The sequence below is a fragment of the Brienomyrus brachyistius genome, chromosome 14, assembly GCF_023856365.1.
Source record: "Brienomyrus brachyistius isolate T26 chromosome 14, BBRACH_0.4, whole genome shotgun sequence".
NCBI lineage: Eukaryota > Metazoa > Chordata > Actinopteri > Osteoglossiformes > Mormyridae > Brienomyrus > Brienomyrus brachyistius.
In genome coordinates, this window is record NC_064546.1 from 16,510,529 (window position 1) to 16,533,599 (window position 23,071).

The following is a 23,071-nucleotide window of genomic DNA, read 5'->3' on the forward strand; positions in this document are numbered from 1 at the left end:
AGCTACAGGTACTACAGCAGCTTACATCATAAAAGACAGGAGATATTTTATGTCAAGTGCAGCTGCAGTTGAAAAAATGCAGGATGTTTTATAATACACGGATTTACATTATTTCTGTGTTTTACTTAGTATGTTAAACTGTCTAATTTAAACAGATGGCTGCTGGGCCGCTATGTTGCAGACTGGGAAATGAAATTTAGAGAAATCTCAGTCCCCAGTAAAATGTCATTTAAACCCCCATCAATCACAGCTTGCTTTAGAAAATGGAGTGCCCCCCCCCCCACATTTCTTGGGTCTCCTGTGGTTTTCCTGACTTCTCATGCCATAGGCTGGCTGAAGGTGCTGCTCCTCTCCACCACTCTGGCTCTGCAACATTTAAAGATCCAACATTTTCTTAAAGCTTCGGCACCGTCGATTTTTTTTCCGGGGCCCGTTAAATATGCCAATTAGACAAATTACCACGAACGGAGATTCAGTGTTGGCTTAGGAAGAGTGGCACAAGAGACCATGGAGGAAGGCTGTGACGTTTAAAGAGAACACGAGTCACATGACCATCTGAAAATGACTCATGGGAAACAGGCATGAACTCTCACAGAGCTCAAACAATAGGCTGTTCTCTTGTTCTGACTGCAGTTTCTGGTAAAGGTACATTACTCAGCGACCGTTCCAGGGCAGCATACACCCGGGAGGACACTGCAGACGGCCTGTGTGTAATGCGGCAGTGCAAATTACTGAAGTAAGTGTGTGTTAGGAGGAGAGACTTGGGCAGGCTTGGCTCACCCAGTGACCCGCCTCACATGGGTCCGTACTACAGCTCTTAAAAATAAAGCCAAGCCACTGGAATATAAAGCAGGAGGACAGACTGGGAACGTGAGCTTAAGCAGACACTTCCACGGGGGCGACTCCTACCACCTGAAATCACAAAACCGGCCTGTCACTGTCTATGAATACCAGCGTATTCATAGTGGAGGGAAGAAGAGCGAGGCTTCGGAAGCATTCTGAATTCTGAACTCCGGGATCTTCTGGAGCAGGGTTCGCAGTGCTCCGCCGCGTACCTGCGCGCTCAGGAGCGTCTCTGTGTGGGAGTGCCGCTCGCTGATGCGGCGGAGCGCTGCACTGCATGCGGTGAGCAGGAGCCAGAATCCTGGAAGGGAGATGAAGCAACAGGAACGATGCCGCCGTGGGCGGTTCTGAGCGGGAAAACAATGCCGGCGTAGAACTGCATGTTCTACCGCAGCTTGGCCATTACCCACAAAATTAAAAAGAGGAACTTGGAAATAATCACCTACCTTCCCGTGTCTACAGCCCCCCCCCCCACCACTGCTGAAAAGGCCCTTTCATTAGGATCCAGAATTATTTCCTGTCCAGCCTCACAGGTAAAGGGGGGCCAGATGAGGTCCTCAATCTTGGTTCACAACAGCCTTTTGTTATAGGGGTGGGACTGGTGGATTATAGATGTATGAATAGCATGTATAAGGAAAGATACCCCCCCCCCCAACCAAGGTTTGCATCACCAGCCTTGAGGGAAGCTTTCATAGACAAAGACAAAAGACATCCTCCCTCTTAGGCACTAGCAATGAGCCATACTAAAGCAGCATCTGTGCATAATACAAGCCAGAGATGGTGTTCCCCTACTGCCATGGAAATTCTGGAGCCAGGCAGACTCCTTGGGAGCGGCTGTAGACATTTACTCTGCTGGTTTTTGTTTTTTTTTTTTTTTTTTTTTTTTTTTACCCTTCTGGAGACACTAAGTCCTAGTAGGAGCACTGGCTCTTCTCGAGTATGACTCAGTGGGAGAAGATGCGGAAACCCCGTGTCCCTCGGCCCTCACGGGTCATTTATCAGCAGCGGCCATCTAGGGGGAACGCGTGTCTGATTGGGGCTGGGATGCAGCTGTGATGGGCCCAGCGACGAGAGCAGGAGGCGTGCCAGGCTCCGAAGTGAAAGCGTGGGACGCTCGTCTGCATGACTGGCCGCCACACAGCTGTCTGGGATACAGTTCCCACATCGGGAGCCCAGTGCTTCCTCAGAAGGCCAGGCCGGGAGATGGGCGTAGAGCTGCCAGATGTGTGTGTGAGAGAGAAGACCGTTAATCTCCACACATTGCTCTCTCATGGTCCCACAAAGGCATGAACGTGAATTATTCATCCTAGGGCCCGTTCTCGGCGTTCACACAGCATGTAGCGGACACATCCTGGCCAGAGTTAAGGCGAATCCTTCGAGAATGCAGGGGGCAGGGCGATAACAAAAGCACTTTGGTGGTTATTTGGAAAACGGGAGAAGAAACACACTAAGATTAAGCTGGATTTCGCAGCAGAGCCGTCCTGTTATGAATAACCAGTCCCAACAGCTGTTTGGGAAAGGAGTAAACAAACATCTGTGTGTGTGTGTGTGTGACTGGCTGAGGTAGCACCATAGGCAGATCATCACTGCGACTACCAGACACATTACACTGTGCTAAAATGAGCTTAGCATGTCGTCTGCGCCCTTCCTTCTACCCCTTCCCGAATCAAGCCCAGCATCTCGATTTAGCTTAAATGAAGGGATAGATTTCACTTAATTACAGTCGTGCCATTAATTTGCCTGCCACTCAGAATCTAGCAGTGCAGCACGTAGCTAATGTCCGTCACATAAGGTAACTAATATACTTGCATCAATATCTTCTGTTTGCTCAGTCGCATCCAAATTGCTGTCCCATCCAAAGGGTCACGTCACAGGGTGGAAGATCAAAGGCAGGCTCCGCCACCTAAGGGCACCAGCCTTGTCTGTCATTTAGCTGTAATGAATACCCGGGCTCACTATCTCTCTGTGTTATGAGGCAGTCTAGCTAACAGATGGCTGTGCTGATAAGTCTGCTTTGTCCAGGTTTGTGTGTGTGGCCAGTGTCCATAAGCAGCCTCAGTCTCTACCACATATGCGGTCTGGCTAAAGGTTGAGAACATGGCATGGATGGCCTCCATCCTAGATGCTAGAACAGGACTTTCAGCTTGCTTTCTCACCTTTTGCATATAATAAAAGATAATCATAAGGCTTGTTCCTGTGCTGCCTGATTCAAGAATTTCCTCCATGTTGGGTGGGTGTGGTTTTCGTAGTGGAGTGCGCCACAAGGTCACCAGTTCAGATCCCGTGGCTGGCAGAGTGGCTTTGCTGTCAGGCCCTTAACCCCCAACTGCTCCCGGACATTGATCCTATTTGGTGTCTGCTAAATATACTTGGTACAGAAATTCACACAGTTGTCTAGGTGACAACAGAATGGTCTGCGGACCCAAAGAGGACAGAAAAACAGACTCAGAGGGTCACAACGAGGCAAATGGATATTTTATGATGAAGTGCCCTGTTAAGAACATAAGTATCGCTACAATCGATTTTTTGCTCAGCTTTGAAAAGAAGACATTGACACAGAGCCCATTTTCTACAGGTGCCTGAAACCCGCTGATTTGCAAAGCCGTGCTTTTCAGTATAAACTCTTCCAGCGCTTATCAGCATTTCGCAAATGCACGATGCCTGCGACCCCAGATCCCAAAGCCGGCAACACATCACAAGTGCAGAGAAGTATATTCCAATGGTGGATCGTCGCGCATCTCTCAGAGAAAGTCCTCTCGAGATGAAAAAAAGGCAGCATATTCTGTCAATCTGGCTCATTCCCTTTCTGCATTGTGTGTCTGTGTTTTCTATCTTCCGGCACTTTCGGTGGGTTTTTTTTTTCTCCCAAAGCAGGCCAGTCATTCAAAAGATCTTTGTTTCCACCACCTGTAATAGCACTATGGATCTTTGATAGATGGCAATTACAAGGCTAAAAATGGGGGCCCAAAGTGGACACGGCCCCCCTCCCTCTCTGCGCTACCTCAGCAAACAAGAAGAGAAGCGACAGTTTTGGGATGGAGACGGACTCAGCTGGGGGACCGGGATTGGATCCGATTAGTTCTACAGCCTGTAGCGAATCGAGGGTGCCGGGGGTGGGGGGGACGACAGGTCTGCAAACATCCCAGAGGGAATATCCACTGGCAGGGGTCAGCAGTCCCATAATGAATTCAATTGCAAAAATGAGCCCATATTTCAAGAGGAGCTCAAACCGCTGGCAAGCTCATTTACGGAAGAGCAGAGAAAACAAGCCCCGCACAATGAGCAGGAGGTTAAATGTGGAGCACTGGGCCTCTTGCGCCTCCGGAGACAGCTCTCCAACGCACAGGCCAGACAGGTCCTGCCACAAGACGTGGGGCCCTCCTGCATTTACACACTGCTGAACCACATTAAAATGCATCAGAAGCCAGGGAGACGTCTGAGGCCATGGGCACGACTGCACTCGCGAAACAGATCTGCAATACCCTGAGTACAGCCAACCTAGGGTGATGAGACTGAATTCTTTCATTATTTCACAGAAATGGCTGTGGGTAATCATGTATGAAATCACTTGTTCTAAAGCAGATTTTTTTTTTTCATTCGGTGTACACATTCCCCCCCCAACAGGCTTCAAGGCAAAATTGATTTTCTAAGTTGACGAAGGGTTCTGCTGCCACAAAAATGCAACACAAAACCAACCAGGTCACCAGGACCCAGCGAAGTGACTCTTCTGCAAACTATCTTTTGGCCCGCGTCGACTCACAGCAGAGCAAGTCTGGATTCAAAAAGGTTGCCAGGCATCTCAGTTTCAAACTTTTTATGCCCCTCGGCAGTGCAAGATCCCCTCTTCGCATCCCCTTTCAAAGTGCAGTCACCTCTCCGAGATGCCAAGTCCAGCTCCCTCTATTCCCGACTCAAAGTGCACCAGGAGCTTAGTTAGCAGGAATGGCACCCATAATCCCTGCCATAGCTGTGACACAGAAATTCAGTGTTTTACACACTCCAGAAGAGCCTTTTTCATGGGCCCCAAAAGATGAAAACTCCTGTCCCTTATCCAGCACCAGAGCACTAAAGGCAGGTGCCATTTCTGAATACACTACTTTGGCAAAACAAAACAGCTCAAGACAGCATTTGAACAGTATTGTCCTATAAAACCATTATAAAGCCTACACTCTGGCAACAGCCTGAGACGGGATGTAAAAATAAAAAAGATAAATAAGCCATGTGGGCGCATTACCATCTCCTCTAACATTCTGTCCCGCCAAAACAGTATCACCAGTGAGTGATTTTTCAGTGGTCCGGTGGGAAAAGGAACGCCGTAATTAATAGTCAAGTTGTAGACAAGCGTTAATCAGCTTTCCTCCTAGCCAGCAGTACTGGCCATCAATCAGTGCATGGAGCTGCTTTGTGTGTAAACCACATGAGTCAGAGTCCCGCAGTGCGCCTTCCGGGGACATGCAGCACCCATTCATATCTCACCTGCCCCGTCCGACTTAACCCACATTATTATGCCCAGATCTTCCAGCTGAGCTTCGACCACTCTTCACCCATGGAGCGATGATGTCCTCTCAATCATGGTGTTTACCAGAAACTTACTCTGTGGACAAGCAGATGCTCTCATCCCTACCCGCACAACACTGACTGGGCCACTGAGGACGAGCTGTGGTGTGTGATGCATGCTTTCAGTGTGTTTGGAATGGGTAGCTATTTATTAAATGACATTTCACTGAATATATTAGGTGTCGACGGCAACAGGATCTGCACCACGTCAAAGAAACTGTTAAGTGTTTCTTGGCATGATGACCGTAACTCAAGTGTGCCTGTTTTGACAGAAATCAGGCTCCACTGTGAATTATAGCAACCCAAGACGTACAGCTATCACACTGACGTATCCACATTAACGCACAGCAGATCCTTTATGGTGCCCCCATTTTGCAAAACCTGCCGTGAAAAATCTGACCCAATTTCCACATGTGCTTTGGGTCCATCTTAGCACATCAATGCTTCTCTTAAAAACACCAATCACACCCACACTGTCAGATTATTTATGACCTGATAAGGAAAGTAAATTTCACATTTAGCAACTCTTCTGCTGACAAACACTGCACACTTTCACAGAATATGGGAAAAGCAGATGTCTTCGAATAGCCCCTTTCCCTTCGCGTTCTGCTCTCCCTAACAAGCGGCTGACGTTTGTGGCACCCGCTGCAGAGCAGTGATGGATGGAGCGTGAGCAGACTCCTGGCAGGGGGAAACGAGCCAAACAGCAGCGGAGCCCCCCCCACTAAGCAGCGCCGTCTTATACGCATAACCTCCAACCAGCTGGCTGCTGCTGGAGTCATTATAGTCACCTGTTCTACTCCACCCCCCCCCCCCCCCACTCTGAGCGCACCACGGGAGACCGCATCAACCTGACCAGCATCATCCATCCATTGCTGAAACAAAATGGTTGCCAGCGATGTTTCAGAACTCACTTTATTTTATTCTGGAGGAGACTCGACATGCAATGATGCATCTTGACGTACATACATACATACATACATACATGTGGAACTTCTCACACCTTTCCTGTGGGCTGATTTTTTGCGTTATTTCAGTGGAATCCGCCGCCCACAGTGTCAACGCCTCTTTGTTCAGTGTGTACCTGCAAGCAGGCATTACTCCTCCTAATGGAAAGTGTGTGAATTTCAGAAACACAACGGCCGTAAGTCGTTCATTGCAGAGAAGGGAATCTCGGCAGCAGGTTTGATGCAGAGGTGGAAAGTTCATGTTCAGAAAGTACAAATCCAGATTTTTTTCCAACCAACAAGCTGAGTACGCCGTGTCCCTGACTCTCAATACGCAGCTGGTTGGTTGGAACAAAATCTTGGTCTGGATTTGTACTTTTTGGACCTGAACTCTCCACCTATGGTTTGATGTTGGCCATATTTCGGGTAGCGACTCCAACCTAAAAAAGAAAGTTTAAAAAGAAAAAGGAGGGAAAAGCAGTCGGATGGAAAAGCGCTTCGGAATGAAGAGGAGTGGAAAATATGAGGCAGATATGCCGAGAAAGGGAGGACGGCAGCCGAGGATGATGCATTGCAGTGAGGGTACATTTTTTAGGGTCACCTGGGCTGCAGGTCGCACCATCTGTCTACGTCAGAACAAGCACTCAGCTGTCCTGCGGACCCCCAACCATAAATATATCAGTGATCCCTCCCACAAATGTGACTTGCCTGCTTCTCAACTAAACAATAATTAGATTTGATTACATACCAGTTTATCAGAAGAGTCGGATTAATTCATGCAGCTGCTTATATCTCTGGAACTAGAACAGACTGGTCACCCGCTATAATCCGGCTTCACCGCGGCTCACAGATTTCAGGTCTCATCTACCTTTTCGTCCAGCAGTGTGTCCGCCGGGTGAGCTCACAGGACAGGATGGGACAGCTCCTTCCAGTCAGTACTTACACCGCCCAGGTCGCTCACACTCTCTGAAGTATTACTGGCCTCGCGCTGCCTGCCGTTGAAATCACTTCACAGTGTTATACCTGGATGATGTGCACCACTGACTGGAAGATGTGCCTTGAATGTAAAGAATACATAAAGACTGAGGAAGCTGCTCTGCTCTAGTAGGTATAGAGCCATAAATAGCTCCAGAAACAGTATGGTACGCCTGCTTGTCCTTAATGAGCATTAAGTGTGAGTGCTGCCCCAGCATGGTGCTCTATGGACTGAAAGCCTGGCTCTGTTTAGTGTAATTATATTGTTGGGGGGGGGGGGGGGGGGGATTCCTCGAAACAATGGGACACTATCATAAACTGGCTGTCAGGCCTATTAACCAATTAATGGTATAATGTGATAAACATGGAGAGGCCCAGGCTTGGGACTGTAAACGCACCATTTCTGATGAGGGAACAGGATTAGACAGGCTCTGTGCAGCATCCGCAGCAAGAGCCAAAGCACCTGCTTTCCTGGGAGGAAGAGGTACACATGTGACTCCAGAACATTCCAAGACCACGCACCCAATTCAGACTTAAATAAGCTTAAAAAGACAGGACTTACAACATTTTCAATGCTTTGAAGAGCTGATGTAAGAGGGTCGACACAATGGCACCCACAGAAGCCATCTCTGGGTCTCAGTTACGTGTGTAATTAAGAGGAACGAGAGGACGCGTCCCTCTCTGGCAACGCAGTGATATCACTACACCAGTCAGACATTTTTTGGTGTCACATTCCTCCCCCATTGTTTAATAGGGGTGGGGGGCAGGAGTTAGAAAGGCTACCCTCCTTCACTGCGCGCACTGTGGCCTGGCTTGACACCCGATAAGGTTGAAGAGGCTTCGAAGACGTCTACCACTCAAATCGTGCCAAAATCAGGAGCCTGTCACTGCACCGGGCTGATCTTGCTTCCCGTATGGAGGTCTTAACGCTCGCAGCCGTTTAACAGGTAATCACACGCTGGGCTCGCCGCAGCCTCCCTGCCTCAACTGTACACAAAATCGACTGCTCATTAATGAACTCCTTCTAGATGACGCTACAGCCAGGGTGCCCTTTGATTACAAGCAGCGGTCCATATGCACGGGGGGTAGGGGTGACGTTTTTGAACTGTATTGCAGTACTGACAGTTGTGATGAAATTTCACTCCCTGGGGTCGAACGGTCCCATGAAAGACAGGGGCACCTGGATGGGAGAAAGCTCACCATGAACAAAGTTACAATAGAACAGACTTCAGAGATTCGCCCTCTGGGCCGACTTTGTCTCTGTCACGCTGTGGGCGAGGGGCGCAATAGGACACCCAATAGGAGAAGGCACCCAGATACTGTGCCAATCACTTTGGGAGGATTCTAACCCCCCCCCCCCCCCCAAATAAGATAAAGGATTCAGTTCCTAATTTAAAATGGATCTACAAAATATGAAATTATCTAAAAATTATAAATTCTAGATGGGGACACCAGAACTCCTGTTTTACGAGGACTCGCAGTTCCTGTGGGGTATCGTCCCAAAATGTGAGCGCAAACAAATTAAAACGGGTACACACATGTACACACAGGCTGTCAGCTTGTACAAATTAAGTGTTTGGGTGCGCCATGAAAAAGGATTTGTCTAGGACGATGTTTCATGGGTGTATCCAGTGAGACATGAGGAGGAGCTGCAAATAGTCATCATCTAGAGAATTACATTGCTGGAGAGTCTGGGTTGTGTGCATTGTGTTTACCATAAATTATATTCACGGCCGGATGACATAACACAGGATGCTGAGAAGTTCTTTCTCATTTCTAGCGTTGGCGTAAACCGAGCAGGATTGTCCAGGGAGATGTTGTCCTATAACAGTGCAGAGCACAAGAGAGTGCAGAAGCTGGCAGTTAAGGGAGATACTTCTTCATTTGGGTGGGATGCAACGGACCTGGAATCCTCTGTGATTTCAACCACGTGCTCGGATTAGGAATTCCAAAAACCTAACCTCGAGGTCTACGTGAGAAGCTCCTTCTCTGTGCCTCTCTCCGTAGACACACACTTGCCCAGAAGGGACTCAACTATTTTCATCTTTTCTGCCACTGATCATCTATATCAAGCGTAGGCAAATCCTGATCCTGGAGTGCCGGTATCCAAGTTCTCTATCATACCTGATCTCTGATGAACCACACCTGATCTCAGATAGCTGGCAAATCATCAGGCGGGATAGAAAACCTGCACTGCAGGATCAGGGCTGGGTATCCCTGTCCCATATCCTACGCATGTACGGGGTGGAGGGACTTCTACTTATAGAATAAATAATGCAGGCAATCTAGGAGAGTCAGACATTCGGCTCCAGGCCCCAGAAGGCATGGATAAATATAGCAGGAGATGGTGGGAAATTGGAGAAGGTCATCGGGGAGGTGACACTGGGCAGGTGAGCAGATACCTGACCAGTGTTCATTTGTGGTGGTCTGAGTGTACAGCACCCCATATTCTGAGGGGTGGGGTTTACTAAAGCCAGACCACTTCACTCCTGAAGGATCCAAAAATAAAGCAAGGCTGAATATAAAATCTGAAATAGTAGAAGCAGGCAGTAAAGTGTGTCCGACTGCACCGCAAAACACAAATTCAGCATCAAAAACTTGGAAGACAGGAATCAAGAGAATCAACTGAGCTGGTCTTGTACTGGTATGAATGCTTATAACATCAAATAACTGAAATGATCATTAGTAGGGGGACAGAAGATTAAAACCAAATACATAAATAACAAGAAGCCCAAAGATTCCTCTGAAATGGAATTTTACTTATGAGGGAACATGGCAATGATTAGTCACATGACCACTGCCGAAATGCATCATGGGTACTATGGAACACATAGCACTACTGACAAAGGGATAAAAACATTACATGATTTTTGTACATTATGTTATAAAAAAAAAATTGGAATGACCATCTTCTAAATAATTCTTTTAAATGCTTATGTCAACTATAAAGTTGAAACACACTGCAACTATTTACATCAGTAAGGGTGTAAATATATATACAAACTATCTGTACAGAAACCCTTTGTGTTTGTAAACAGTTCACCTGCTCTATAGAGAAACCAGACGGTTACAGAGATCTCCTATGTCTAAGCACAAACTAGGCACATCAGACTTCATCAAATAAATAGACACAGACTATGGCTATTAAAAAAGAGGGCAAGAACACAAGAGAAAAGCTGCTGACAGCAGTTAAGAGCTCAGGACACTATCCAAGCCTCCAGACCCTTATAGCTGAGCCACAGCTGGTTACTCGTTAAATACATTTTAAATACAAAAACTACGGAAAAAGAACATCCTCGCTAGATTTCCTCCGAGGTTATAGAATTAAGGCTACATCATACTTTGGTTCCATAAATATTCTCCCCAGAATACCCCAGGAGCTGCCTTCACTGTATATGCATGTGGGTGTGTGCCCAGCGGCAGCCAATCTGAACCACAGCGGTGAGGAAGCACATCCTTACACACTCAGCAGTTCCAGAAAACCTTCTGCCGGCGATGCACCATCACCAAGGACGCTTCTGACCACGGATCCAGTATCTGGGACTGGTTCAATTTCACCTGGAAAGTTGGCAGCCCTCCCTAAAAGGATGACGGCATCAGTGGTAGAGCTGATTCCTTTGGTTTGGACGGGACGACCTAAGAAGATACAGGTGAGACACGCAGCCGCTCTCACTCAGCAGAGCAGAAGAGCGGGTAGGATCTCCGGAGAGCTTTGGGTCGCTGACGCAAAATCAAGCTGACTCTGCGGTTTATTTCTGTACCGTTACAACAGTGGAAATCATAAGCGTTTCACAAGGTTCACGCTGCAGCAGGGAAAACACGCTGTGCGTTTATTTGCGATTCCATTCTCCCTACCCATCTCCGTCTGCGCATCTAAAGCGCAGAGAAGTGGGACGCGATGCCACCTGGGGCATCGGCCCGCCACGTCACCACACACATCGGCACCGTTCAAACGTGTCATTATTCACTCTGGCACAGCCAGCACTGCAAGAGTTTCCCTCAGTCAGGTACACTGGCACAGAAACCTCCTCTCCTTCTGGGTTTCAGATGGGGATTTATAAAGCAGTTTTATAGTGGTAATACATAATCTCCCTGTCTGGAATCTGAGCAGTGTGTCTGCGGCAGGCCCCCTGCCTCCATGCGACAGCAGCTGAGAGAGTGGGGGGGCCCAAGTTGACCGACAGCAGAAGACCCCAGTGCTACAGCCCTTCGTCTTCATCACCGTCGCACCCATAATCTGAAAGTGGGGAAAAGCAGCATGAATGCCAGTCTGAGGCTCCCTCCAGAGGAGCCGGGATTTTGTTATAATGACTACAGCATGCAGGTGCATCTTTATACAACAAAACTAGCAGACCCACGCTCACAGTCTAAGCCAAATAGCAGGCAGGGAAAAAAAATCAGTGAGAGGTGGAACATTACTACAAACTGACCGTTGCCTCCCATGAGCTGCATGGCGCTGACACAGGGCTCCTCCTCTTCCTCCTCCTCCTCCTCCATCGCCTCTTCATATACCACTGGCCCACTCTCCACCACCACGGGCTGCGAGGTCTCCGCAGTGACCGCCGCTGCACTAGCATTGGCTGCCTGCAGATACACAAAACATCAGTGCTGAGAAGCTACATGAGGTGCAGTGGATGGGGGCTGAGGCGGAGGCCTGGAGAACACCCGAAGACAGAGACCCCGGCCCATCGGATTCTAGTCACAACCCTTGAGACGTTAAGCAACGGCACTACCCACTCAGCGTCCATACTACACTATGACACATAATGGGACATACCGTTTTCCCAGGTTTCACTGACCTGTATTACATCATGTACTTAATTTACACAGAGTGTCTCTCTGGGTCACCTTTGGATCAATACCAAATTAAAAATTATTCTAAAATCATAGAATTTTGCAGCATGATGTGGATAACGCTGATTCAGGTCAGCCTAATGAACTGATTAAAATCCCCAGGAGCAGCATCAGGCCGACTAAATTCAAGCAAAGAAACTGGGACTCAGCCCTACTACTGTGCAGTTTGAAAAAGGAAAAACACGGTGATTTAACTGCAGTTTTTGGCCAACCACTGCCTTCGCTTGAACAGATTCAAAAGCAGAGTTTGTTTTTGTTTTCTTACAAAATCAGGGAAAAAAGCCAGGGAACTGCAAAACAGGCTTTTTTGGTCCCCTCCTTTGCAAGAATAAAGGCAACATTATATAACACTGGCTTGCTGTTCATTCAGCTGCAGTCAGTTGAAAACTCCCCTGCCCTCGGGAGCATCCAGGAGGTTGGTGGGAGGGTTGCATAGCAACAGGCCATTTGACCCTAACACCTCGTGGCAGTGCTTTCTTCCTGGTACATGTGCAGTGACTCCCCACATGGCACAATACAGCTGTCTCCCCACTGCACCCTAAAACACCTACCAAATACAGGAACATCATTCGCTAATTTCCACACTTTTCCTACCTCTGTAAAAGTGCAGCGGTTTCTGGCTCTCTGAAGCATAACCGCGTAGGCGTCCTGCAGACGTGGTATTTGATAGTCCGATGCAGAGACGTGGCCCCACTGAGTGGCCCGCTACACAGGGGGGGGGGGTGCCTGACCTGACTACATGAGACAAGCAGAAACCTGCAGACAGCTTATGAATGGTGGCACAAGAGGGACTTCACCTGCAGCCACCAAGACGGCCTCAACCCTATCTTACTCTCCACAAACCATTTTAATACTTATTCACATCTGACATCTGCACACCAAACCACCTCTGAATATGTTCCCCAACTCACTGGATCAGTTTTTAGGGAGGAGGAATGACAAGGGCTTGGGGCAGGATTTTTATAATTCTACATTACATATACAAAATTGAATTAACATATATTAGCATGTGACCATCTTCCAGAAGCCTTGCAAGATGATGTTTTGTAAACCAAAATCGAAAAGATTCACAGCTTGGCAAAAATAAAATTAAAAAAAAGCTTACAGAAGCCTGATATCGGAAATGTCAGATTTTCAGCTGCAGTCATCAGAAAATGTAAACACGGCGAAAATCATCGGCATTAAATGGTGTGTATGACATGGTGATGTTCAGCACACAGACAAAGAAAATTACAGCAAAAGGAGGACCCGTGATGCGTACGCCACTCATCCATGTGACTCTTTTGTTGCACTCCAACATTGGAAGTGTGACATTTGTTACAGCTGCTGCCTTTCCTGTCCTTTGTTGTACCTCATGAGTGAGGACACACTGTAGAGGGACCATTGTTTTCCGAACCTGTGCAGTAGCGAAAAGGGGAAACTATAGTGCACAGCAGGGGCTGCTTTTGTAGTTCTGTTCTTTCATAGCTGTACATTTAATGCAGCATAAAAACAAAGACTCCACATCCAAAGATGTTATAAATTTATTGGATTAGGCAGGAATGTTGTAGCTGCAGGTAACAGCAGAATTGTTAATAAACATGTGTGGTTTGCATGTACTAAACAACACTGCTCCAAAAGCACTGCCATCAATAGCTGGTAATGGGGGTTGGTCTACAGGTGATACCGCCTCTGAAATAAACAGAATGAAACTGGGGGGGGGGGGATTACTGTGATCACACTACAGGCCGTGATGTCAATCATCCAGCCAAATCCATTACAAAGAAAGTCAGATTGCTGTTAATCATATGTGGTGAAAATTAAAGTGCTGTTTTTGGAAGACGGTAGGGCCTGCAGTCAATACGGGAGGCCCAAAGTAGCTGCTGTGCAAGATGACCTGCTGCCTGCAGGTCCGCGTTTTGTGAGCCGTACTGACGGCGTAACATCAGGACACAAGGCGGGCAGAGGCTCCTGCCAAGCCCCACCTGTCGTCCGTCGATTTGAACGCCACGACTGAGACTGACTAAGCCAGAGACGCTGGCATGGGGAAGGTATGTTTGCACAACCTACTGTACCTAGGGAACTGTGTGGTGAGAGGGGTGTGGAGTATTTGGAATGCGGTACCCATAGCTTGGGCAACATTCAACAAAATGCAATAGCGGTGTGAGAACTGAAAAGATTAGGCTGCGCTTCGGCCAGAAGACGCAGCGGGGCGGCAGGAAGAGCGGCGGTGAGGAGAGCGGAGCTCACCTGGCTGCTGGCAGGCTTCTTACCAACGTGGGCTGAAATCAATGGCCTTAACCTGGAAGAGCAGGAGAGACGGTGATGGAGAAGGACAAAGGCAGCCGGCAGAACCACAGGACGAGTAATTCCTCTTCGCGTTGAGCAACGGAAAAAAATCTCCACTTCCAGCTGTTACATAAAGACTCTCCTTACTGCTCAATGGGTCCATAAACCTATTTCATCCAAGAACGTCAGTTTTGAGACATAAACACTTTAGCGCAAGTCTAGTAAGACCAAATAAGCCTGCTATTAAAAGGCCAAGAGTAAAGAACGAATTAATGTAAAAAAAAAAAATAAATAAAAAATAAAAAATTTAAAAATAAAAAAAAATAAATAAAATAAAAAGATGATGATATGGAAAGTAAGGGGGAAGGGGCTTTAAAAAAGGAAAAAAAACCCATCCATGTCAGAGTCGTCAGAGATAATGAAGAACAAGCGCGGAGGCTGCTCTCCGAAGCTGGAGAGGTGTACTGCGGGTGGTAAATGGGCCAGCTGGACAGCAGACAGGCCAGGACACATGCGGCAGCACAGGCGAAGAGGTGAGGAGGTGCAGAGCATGTGGCCGGCAGGGAGGCGGACGGGTCACTCGCGCACATGCAGAACCATGTGGAGCCTCAGCACCTCCGGTCCCACTGGGCCCTGACCTGACTGACGTGCCCCTTTTCGTCCACACAGCAAAGGCTAACCGATGCGAGTTTCCAGCCAAACAATGCGAAGGGACGATTCTACTACGCAAATGAGATTTATGTTTACAAAGAGGTGGCGGTGAGCGAGGTAGGTGAATGCCCCCACAGGAAAGCACAAAGGAAAGATCTCTAGCAATTTAAATTAGCATCTTTCTCACAGCCTCCCTGAAGACTCACTGTAAGTACCTCACACACCGATAAGGGAAACTGCATCTAATTAATCTTCTCAGGAGGAAGAAAATGTGTTCAGCATTTCAGGCCTCAGCCTTTGTCAGACCCCATTAGAGGAACACCCAATGCCAGCGGTCTGGAATACCCGCACAGGACCATCAGCTGACGTGCTGCCACCATCACGGGACCATAAGATGGGATGCTTATGGGGGGGGTGGGGGCAAATTGGAGCTCTCAGACTGGAGCCGTCTAATTGAATTACACGCCCGGCACCGTACTAATGAGTCTCTCCGAGTCCCGGTGCACATTTCCTGAGTTTGGCTGAAGGTGGTGCACATGTGTCCTGTCATCTCCATCGGTTCGCTAACACGTGGGGGGTGGGGCATAGATTCAACAAAGTCATGAGAACACACCAAGCCTCAGAAACCCAGAACGCAGGGCCCCCGGAAAAAAACAACACACAGTGGCCTCACACACACACACACACACACACACACACACACACATCACTGGCAGGAACCCAGCAACTCCACCTCGACCCATCTCCCGCTAAGACTACAGCCTCCTATTCATCTCTGCCCTGCATCCTGGGACCGACCTCAGCTTGGCAGCACCGAGCCGAATGGATCGATTGTTGGGCCTCCCAGAGCCCAACACTGACACTATTGATTTTTAAACGGCTGTTTTTCCTCCCGCGCAGGACTAGAGGGAAACAGGTCTGGTTATTTACGGGAAAACATGTTTAGTTCTGAAGAACAGTAATAAATAACAGTGAGGGAGGCGGAAGGTCTTTAGTGCCGGCAGCCCCCGCAGCACTGCAGGAAAAGCGGCAGCAGGCTGGGCAGCTTCGCTCTTTCTCCCCCAAGGTCTCGGCCACCTGAGAGCCACACATGCCGTCAGGTAGGCTGGGGCTGTGCTGGGTTTTTGGGGTCTCTGATGGCTGCGCCTGGCCCATCTTCTGGCTACGGAACCTGGGCCACCTCACATAGAGACAGCCTGAGGGATACAAGGCCTCAGTGCTCTCTGTTCTGGGGGCAGGAGGCAGACGACTCACAGATGCCCCTGCTGCCACCCACCTGCCCCACCAAGGCACTGAGTCCGACCATTAATGCTGAAATCATCCGTCACAAAGCATCCGACCTCCCCAAGAGGCTCGACAGCTTAAAGCTGCACAGAGCCGAAGGGGGAGTGACACTTCGCATGCTCAGATATCCCACAGCCTCACTGTCTCAGCCATGGGGACCGTCTCTGAGAGAGGGAACGGCTTCACTCTCTACTGACACGGAGGAAAGATCAAGGCTGAACTCCATATTAACCAAGAGCCAATCAAATCAAAACCCAATGAAAACTACAGCCAATCAAACGAACAAAAACACACACTGTCTACACCCAAGGCCTGTGCTTTATGCATGTGCTCCTAGCATATGACAAGCCCATCACGGGGTACGGCAGCCTGGTTACTGCTGACAGGGTTCACTCACAGCAGGGCAGAGGGCAGAGGGACCACGGGAGCAGCCAGCGCCCCCCCTCAGGTGGTCCACCCTCCAGGGCAGCCAGATGGGGTGACAGCCGCACTAATGAAACGGGCTCATAGCGAGATAAATCTGCAGCTTTCAATCCATCAGTGACCAGATCCTCTGGGTGTCCATGACAGCGTTCTATCTTCCATCAGAATTTCTTAGGGAGGGGGGCAAGTGCATCAACCATGCTGTGGAGGGAATTACTCTTTGGAGAGTCTAGTTCTTAGGCTTAAAAAAAAAAATCATTTTTCAAAAGACGGCATGTCACCACTATCCCGAGGGACAGAAACCAATTCTCTATCTGATGTGTCACTTCAGCGCCTTGCAAATCAGCCTTTTGCCTAATTGCGGATCCATTATTTCTGTAATTACAGTCGTGTCCAATCTTCACCCAAGTTCAGATAACATCAGTCCCTTGAGAAAGGGCCTTCATCGCTGTGGCAACCGGTTGAAAACTAAGCTCAAATACGAGGCAGCAAGCAGAGACAAAAAGATGCATTTTAAAACCAACACACAAATACAAGCTAAAATATAAACCTACAGTGATTCTGCCACACTTTCCTCCCTGCAGGAGACCTATACCTTATTTGTTTACCTGACCATGCATGGAGGGAGATCACCTGCCAAACTGAGCTATTAAGCTCAAATATGCAAGGTCAGCTCAGGTCCAGTGAAAAGGCCCGATTCAGCTGGTATGGATGCACACAGAACAAAGAGGAGGCCATATCCAGGGACATCTGTCATGCTGCCCTCCCCCCATTGGCCTGCTGTGATGCGCTCCTCGCAGCCTAGGGGCAGAGCAGCACATCACTAATCGGGACAGCTGGGGAGCGACTAGCACATTTCAGCGCCGTCGGCCGGCACATCTCTGACGAGCCGGTGAGCGGAGTGCCACTGGGTGCCAGGACAGCACTGCGGCGGGGGGGGGGGGCTGTCGGCACGGCCGTGACCCCCACAATCCCCAGAGATTAAAGCAGCCACACGCCCAGTGATGTTAATGGGATACCCTGCAGCGTGAAAGTGCTGACAAGTGACAGGCCAGGTGTCGAGGACATCGTGGGGCGGCAGGCCAAAGGAACGGTGTCCAGGTGACACCAGGAGGTGGGGTACACACTCTCAAATTACGGAAGGGAAGAAAGCAGGAGGTCTTTTATCAAGAATATCAGCATGGACGAGGCTGCAGTCGCATGTATGCTCAGTGACGCATTAAGCAGTGCATTTACACATCAAATCACATCCTGCTCCACGCAAGCCGGAGCTATCCCCATGTTCTCCCCTCACACACGTAAGCAGATGGACGGACAGACAAAGACAAACATATGGGTCTCCGGGCCTCCCGAGTCACAGCAGACAGCACCACACACTGACATCACGGAGGCCCCTTCTGCAGGCCTTCCGTCGACATCCAATCAGGCGATCTTGGGCGTGGACATCTTCCACAACATATTCCGCCTGCTCTCCCAAAGATACAAATGGGAAAAGCATGAGGCTTCAGCGTCTGCCATTTGAACACCCCAATGAAAAACGATCAAGCTAAGAGGTGTCACAGGGAAGAGCCTCCAGGCTTAGCAGACCCACGTGTTTCTTGTCGAACAATCCGTTAGGGGTAACGCATCTTGTGCAGCACGCAGCTCAGCCATGTTATTAAGAGTGATTCTGTCCTGACACGTGAAAAAAATGACCTACGGCTGTGTGTTTCTTTCTGACCCCAGTCCTCTACAGGGACTGTAGCAGCGAAGCGATGCTACTATTTTTAGATAATATTTTTATTGCCGAAATATTAAAAGTAGTGGCTTTATATGGCCTATTAAAAGATGACCTAAATGCCACATGAAGACTGGGGGGAGTAAAGGATTTAGAGAAGCTGGGGGTCGGTTGGAGCGCCGGAAGGAGGAGCCTTGGCAGTGATCTCTGAGCCTCGAGGATGTTGTGACAGGGCTGGATGCTGCCCGTCAGAAAATCACACCACTATGATCACACCAGGCACATGACTGACGGGGCTGGCTTCTGCTGCTGTCACCCTGCATGGGGGTGGGGGGCAAGAACACCAAGGTGTGATCGAAAAAAAAGCAAGAAGACCTGCCCCACAGTCTCATGCAGCAGGGTAACATGTCAGCAGCATTTTCTTTGCATTTGTAGGACTAATCTAACGATGAATATCATGGAACGTACTATGGGACGGACAAGCGAGTTCATCACTGTGGTAGCAAAGATAATATGGTGCAAATGACCTGTTACTCTCCCCCACACAGAAGCAATCCTCTGGTCACTTTTGAGCTTCGGAATGAAGCTGTTTCTACGCAACAGAGAAATTCAAAACTTGTCACATTTTGCAAGAAAAACCCAGAAAATGCATTACTCCCCCCCACCCCTTCTGCCAAACACTTAGCGCACAGCTGGAAGGTCACAACGCCACAGACAGGTTCCCGTCACTTCTCAGTGTGGCTGCTGGGCCCCGGGGCAAAGGGGTCCCGCAGACGGGAAGGGGCGCGCTCACACACAATCACAGGCGCATGCAAAGGGGGTCGAGCTGACCCCACTGGCACCGGACAAGAGGAACCAGAGCAGAGCAAAGCAACATCAGTCTTTTGGTTTGATGGTAGGTTTTAATCCCTTCATATTCCCTCTGCAGTTACCTGCCTAGACAGGTTACTAATCCTGAGCTAAGCCCGAACTGGAGCAGGCTTTACACATGTGTAAAGGACTGCAGATCAGAGGAGTAAACAGCAAACATGACGGTAACGTGACCTACAGCACAGGCTGCTGCTGAATGATTCTACTCCCGACTAATGAGTAGGCAGGTCCAGTCAGGTGACACAGCCTCATTACCTACATCCAGATCATTTATATACTCCGCCTGGGCTGTTCCATCATTCTGACTGGAAAACTGAGAGCGAGCTCCCAGACTGCCGAAGAGCTGGCAGGACAGAGCCTTTTGTCAATGTATACATGTTTCTCAAGAGCTCTGGAAGACTGGAGAACCAGCTGCCTGAACCGCGATCCATTATTCATTTTCCTAGCAGACATATGATCTAAATCAGCTCTGCTGGATTTTGAAGGAATCAGGTCTCGATCTAGTTTGATAATATTGATAAGATTGATAATAGGGACTTCAATCTGGCAGTCACAAGTTCAGATCACCCCTACTGGTCTTCACTGAAATGACATCCGCTAGTGCCCTAAAGAGTCAAGAGAAGCAAACACTCCCTTTGATGACAAATGCAGCACTGCCCGTGGATGACAGTGGAAGAGGCTGGGGAAAATATTCACGCAAAGGTTCCAATGCAACAACAAAAAAAAAGATCAGAGAATCCAAGGAGAAACACAGATGAACGAAGGGACCAAAGCAGCAAGCGGCCAGTTCCAAAAACTTGGCAGAACTGTAAGGACTGTGAAGCCCCAAGCCAGACACTATAACTTAATGCTCAGCAGGATTTATAAACACACACACCCACGCACACAGAAATAAAAACAAAGCAATATAGTGTCTCTCAAACATGATGGACAATTTCAGAGTTTCATCTACCCTACCTAAATTAATAAGCCCCATAAACACGTAGCACACAGGCAGCCCCTTAAACCGCCAGACTAATTGTCGAGCGAGACAGTCTTAATCCAGTACATCACATTCTGGTTAAAAAGGGGGGAGGGGGGGGGGGTTCTCTGCTCTGGGCCTGCTGTGGCAGCCAGCGTGATGGGTGGGCACTGCGATCAGGTGTGAAACATCAAGCCAGCCCAGGCCGTAAGTGGGGGTGTGAATGGGGCCGCTTAGCATGTCGCTAATGCTGCGTGCTGAGCCAGAGGGTAGCCACGCCCCTCCCGGAGCCATTTAGTCAGCACCGGGGAAAGGCAAAGGGCAGCGTCTATTTCCAGGAGAAACCCAGACACAGCAGCAGGAACAGCAAATCAGCACGCTGGCGCGCACACAGGCTGTGACCTGCCGGCTGTGCTGCATAAAAACTGCTGCGGTCGACCATTCGCTGTTGCAGAAAGGTCCTGAAATACACTGCAGACTAATAGCCTTTTCTTAAAAGTCAGCACAGGGCCCTACAAAAGGATAAATAATATTATTACAAGCTTTATGCAAATTTCTATATGTACACATACATTTTCAGTTGGCAGGGACAGATGAAGGAGATTGGGGGTAGGGGGAAACACTAGAGGGTAATTATGCTGGCTATTTCTGCAAGAGTGCTTTTCCATCTTTGCCCAAGTGTAGGGAACACAGATCCTCTCTGTCTGGCAGCCGGCTGGGCTGTACTGGGGAATGCTGGGAGTGCTGCGGGGCCAGTCCAGGGCTGGGGAGGGGCAAAATCACAATGCTACAGTGTCCCAGGCAGCAGAGTCCCTGCAACGACACACAATAGGCTCACTATGGGTCTTTGTGGCACCCAGACTCCCCCCCCCTGATTGGCCCAGGAAAGCTGCACACCCAGCATGCTCAGATGACACCTTTCATGCAGCACACGGCAGGGCGGGCATCAAGCTGGAATAGCTGCGGATCCAGTGGGCACAGAGCACTGCGAAAGAGCTACCGAAGCTCCACGCTTTGACTGAAGCTGGGAACACGCTATGCAAGCCGCTCCAGCACCCACTGAGGGGAAAAAGCAGGTATGGGACCTCAGGATGTGAAAGATTCAGGAAGCCGTCTGGTAAACATTAATGATTCATTGTGGAAAAATGCATCCCCAAAACTGAAGAAACTCTAACTGCTAAACTGCGACACCTTCCCGTTAAATGCAGGGAGGGAGAGCATGTCGCATCCTCCCCCAGTGGGTCAGAGGCACGTCACGTGCAGCTGGGAAAACGGCAGCCAGAAACCGGGGGGGGGGGGGGGGGGGGGCGGCATCTTCAGCGGGCCAAAGAAATAAACAAACTGCACTCCCCAGGCAGATCTCGGGAGGGCAACACGAGCACCAAACTACTCCTGACCCATTTCAAATGCTCAGCTGTGGGGGGTCTCTTTCTCACTCCCTTTCACCACACCCACATAAGCCCCCCTCCCCCAGGGACACAGTGCTGAACTCAGCTGAGGCCCTGGAAGCAAATACATGCATTTATTGTCTTAAATTTGTTCCACATTGTCACTCCTTTTCCAGCTAAATTTATACTGGATGGTTATTTCTGGGCCCGGCCACGAGAAGGTCGACGCGGATGGTGGGTCTCTCTCCCATAAAAATCACAAGCAGATGTCACAGGCTAGTTCAGGGGCTGGAGCTCTTTAGCGTCGTCTCCCTACTGTGGGCACAGGAGCAGGCCACGGCGTGCCTGCATCAGGCCAATATCATTTCATTTAAAAGAAGATGCAGTGAAATGTATTAAGTATTAAATGTGTTGTGTTAGTACAATGCCATTGCTTGTTGATAAATAGGATGAAGCATTAAGATGAAATTTCATCAGTGGTACAATCTGACACCACCCACCGGTACCTACCTCTTGCCCACGCTGCTGATGGGGTTGCCCAGGCCGAGGGTGGCCACGCTGCGCTTCCTGCGACCGCTGAGCTTGCGGCCGCCGGGGCTGCTTGGGGTCTCCTCGGGCTGCGCGCCAGGGCTGCTGCCCTTCTTGTCGAGGTCGCGCAGCACATCGTAATTGATCTTACTCGAGATCTTCTTCTGCTCCAGCATCTTCTCTATGGCCTCGCCCGCCGTGCTCGCCCGGATTGGCTCCCGCTTTTTCGGCGGCCTCTTGGGCTGCAGGACATTGGGGGGGGGGGGGGGGGGGGGGGGGTCATTGTTGGTGGAGCCATCGTCCATCAGCAGTGAACAAACAAACTACTGTACATAAGAAAATATGCATTAAAAGTGGCCTGGGACCACAGTCAAAGACAATCCAAGAAACAACAATATAAAACAATATCTTTATTGAATTGTTTTTACGAACGGCTGTGAATTGGCGTTTAACTGTTTGCTAACCCTTGTTACCTAATGGGGGAGAGAGATCTGTAATGAGCATAGTAAAATTTCAACGCGAAAAGCATGAGGCTTCAGTGTCTGCTGTCGGAATCTCCACACCTCATTAAATACATGCCGCTCTCCGGTTAATCCGTCGCATTTAAATAAAGGTGCAGCTGTCAGGTTAGCAAAGCAGTGTCAACCCCAGCTGCCAGTGTGACAGGAGCGGGGGACGTGGCCTGGGACGTGCGCGGGGTGGCGGAGAAACGCGCCGCGTGATTAAAGGCACGTGGCCGTCACCTTCTGCTCCTTGTATATGCCCAGCTCCTTCTCCTTTGCGATTCTCTCTTCTTTTTCTGAAA

At 49.2% G+C, this 23,071-nt stretch overlaps 1 protein-coding gene across 3 annotated transcripts in view; it reads right to left on the reverse strand.

The window, feature by feature from the left end:
• Window positions 1-10,060: 10,060 nt before the first annotated feature.
• LOC125707880 (transcription factor IIIB 90 kDa subunit-like) overlaps window positions 10,061-23,071 on the reverse strand; it is a 39,760-nt gene continuing 26,749 nt past the window's right edge. For all 3 annotated transcript variants that reach the window (XM_048975282.1, XM_048975281.1, XM_048975280.1), the window contains 5 exons: window positions 23,010-23,065; window positions 22,249-22,508; window positions 14,406-14,457; window positions 11,753-11,906; window positions 10,061-11,559 (listed from right to left, as the gene is read on the reverse strand). In XM_048975282.1, coding sequence (XP_048831239.1) covers window positions 11,522-11,559; window positions 11,753-11,906; window positions 14,406-14,457; window positions 22,249-22,508; window positions 23,010-23,065 — 560 coding nt within the window. In that variant the 3' untranslated portion in view covers window positions 10,061-11,521. The remainder of the gene's footprint in view (window positions 11,560-11,752; window positions 11,907-14,405; window positions 14,458-22,248; window positions 22,509-23,009; window positions 23,066-23,071) is intronic.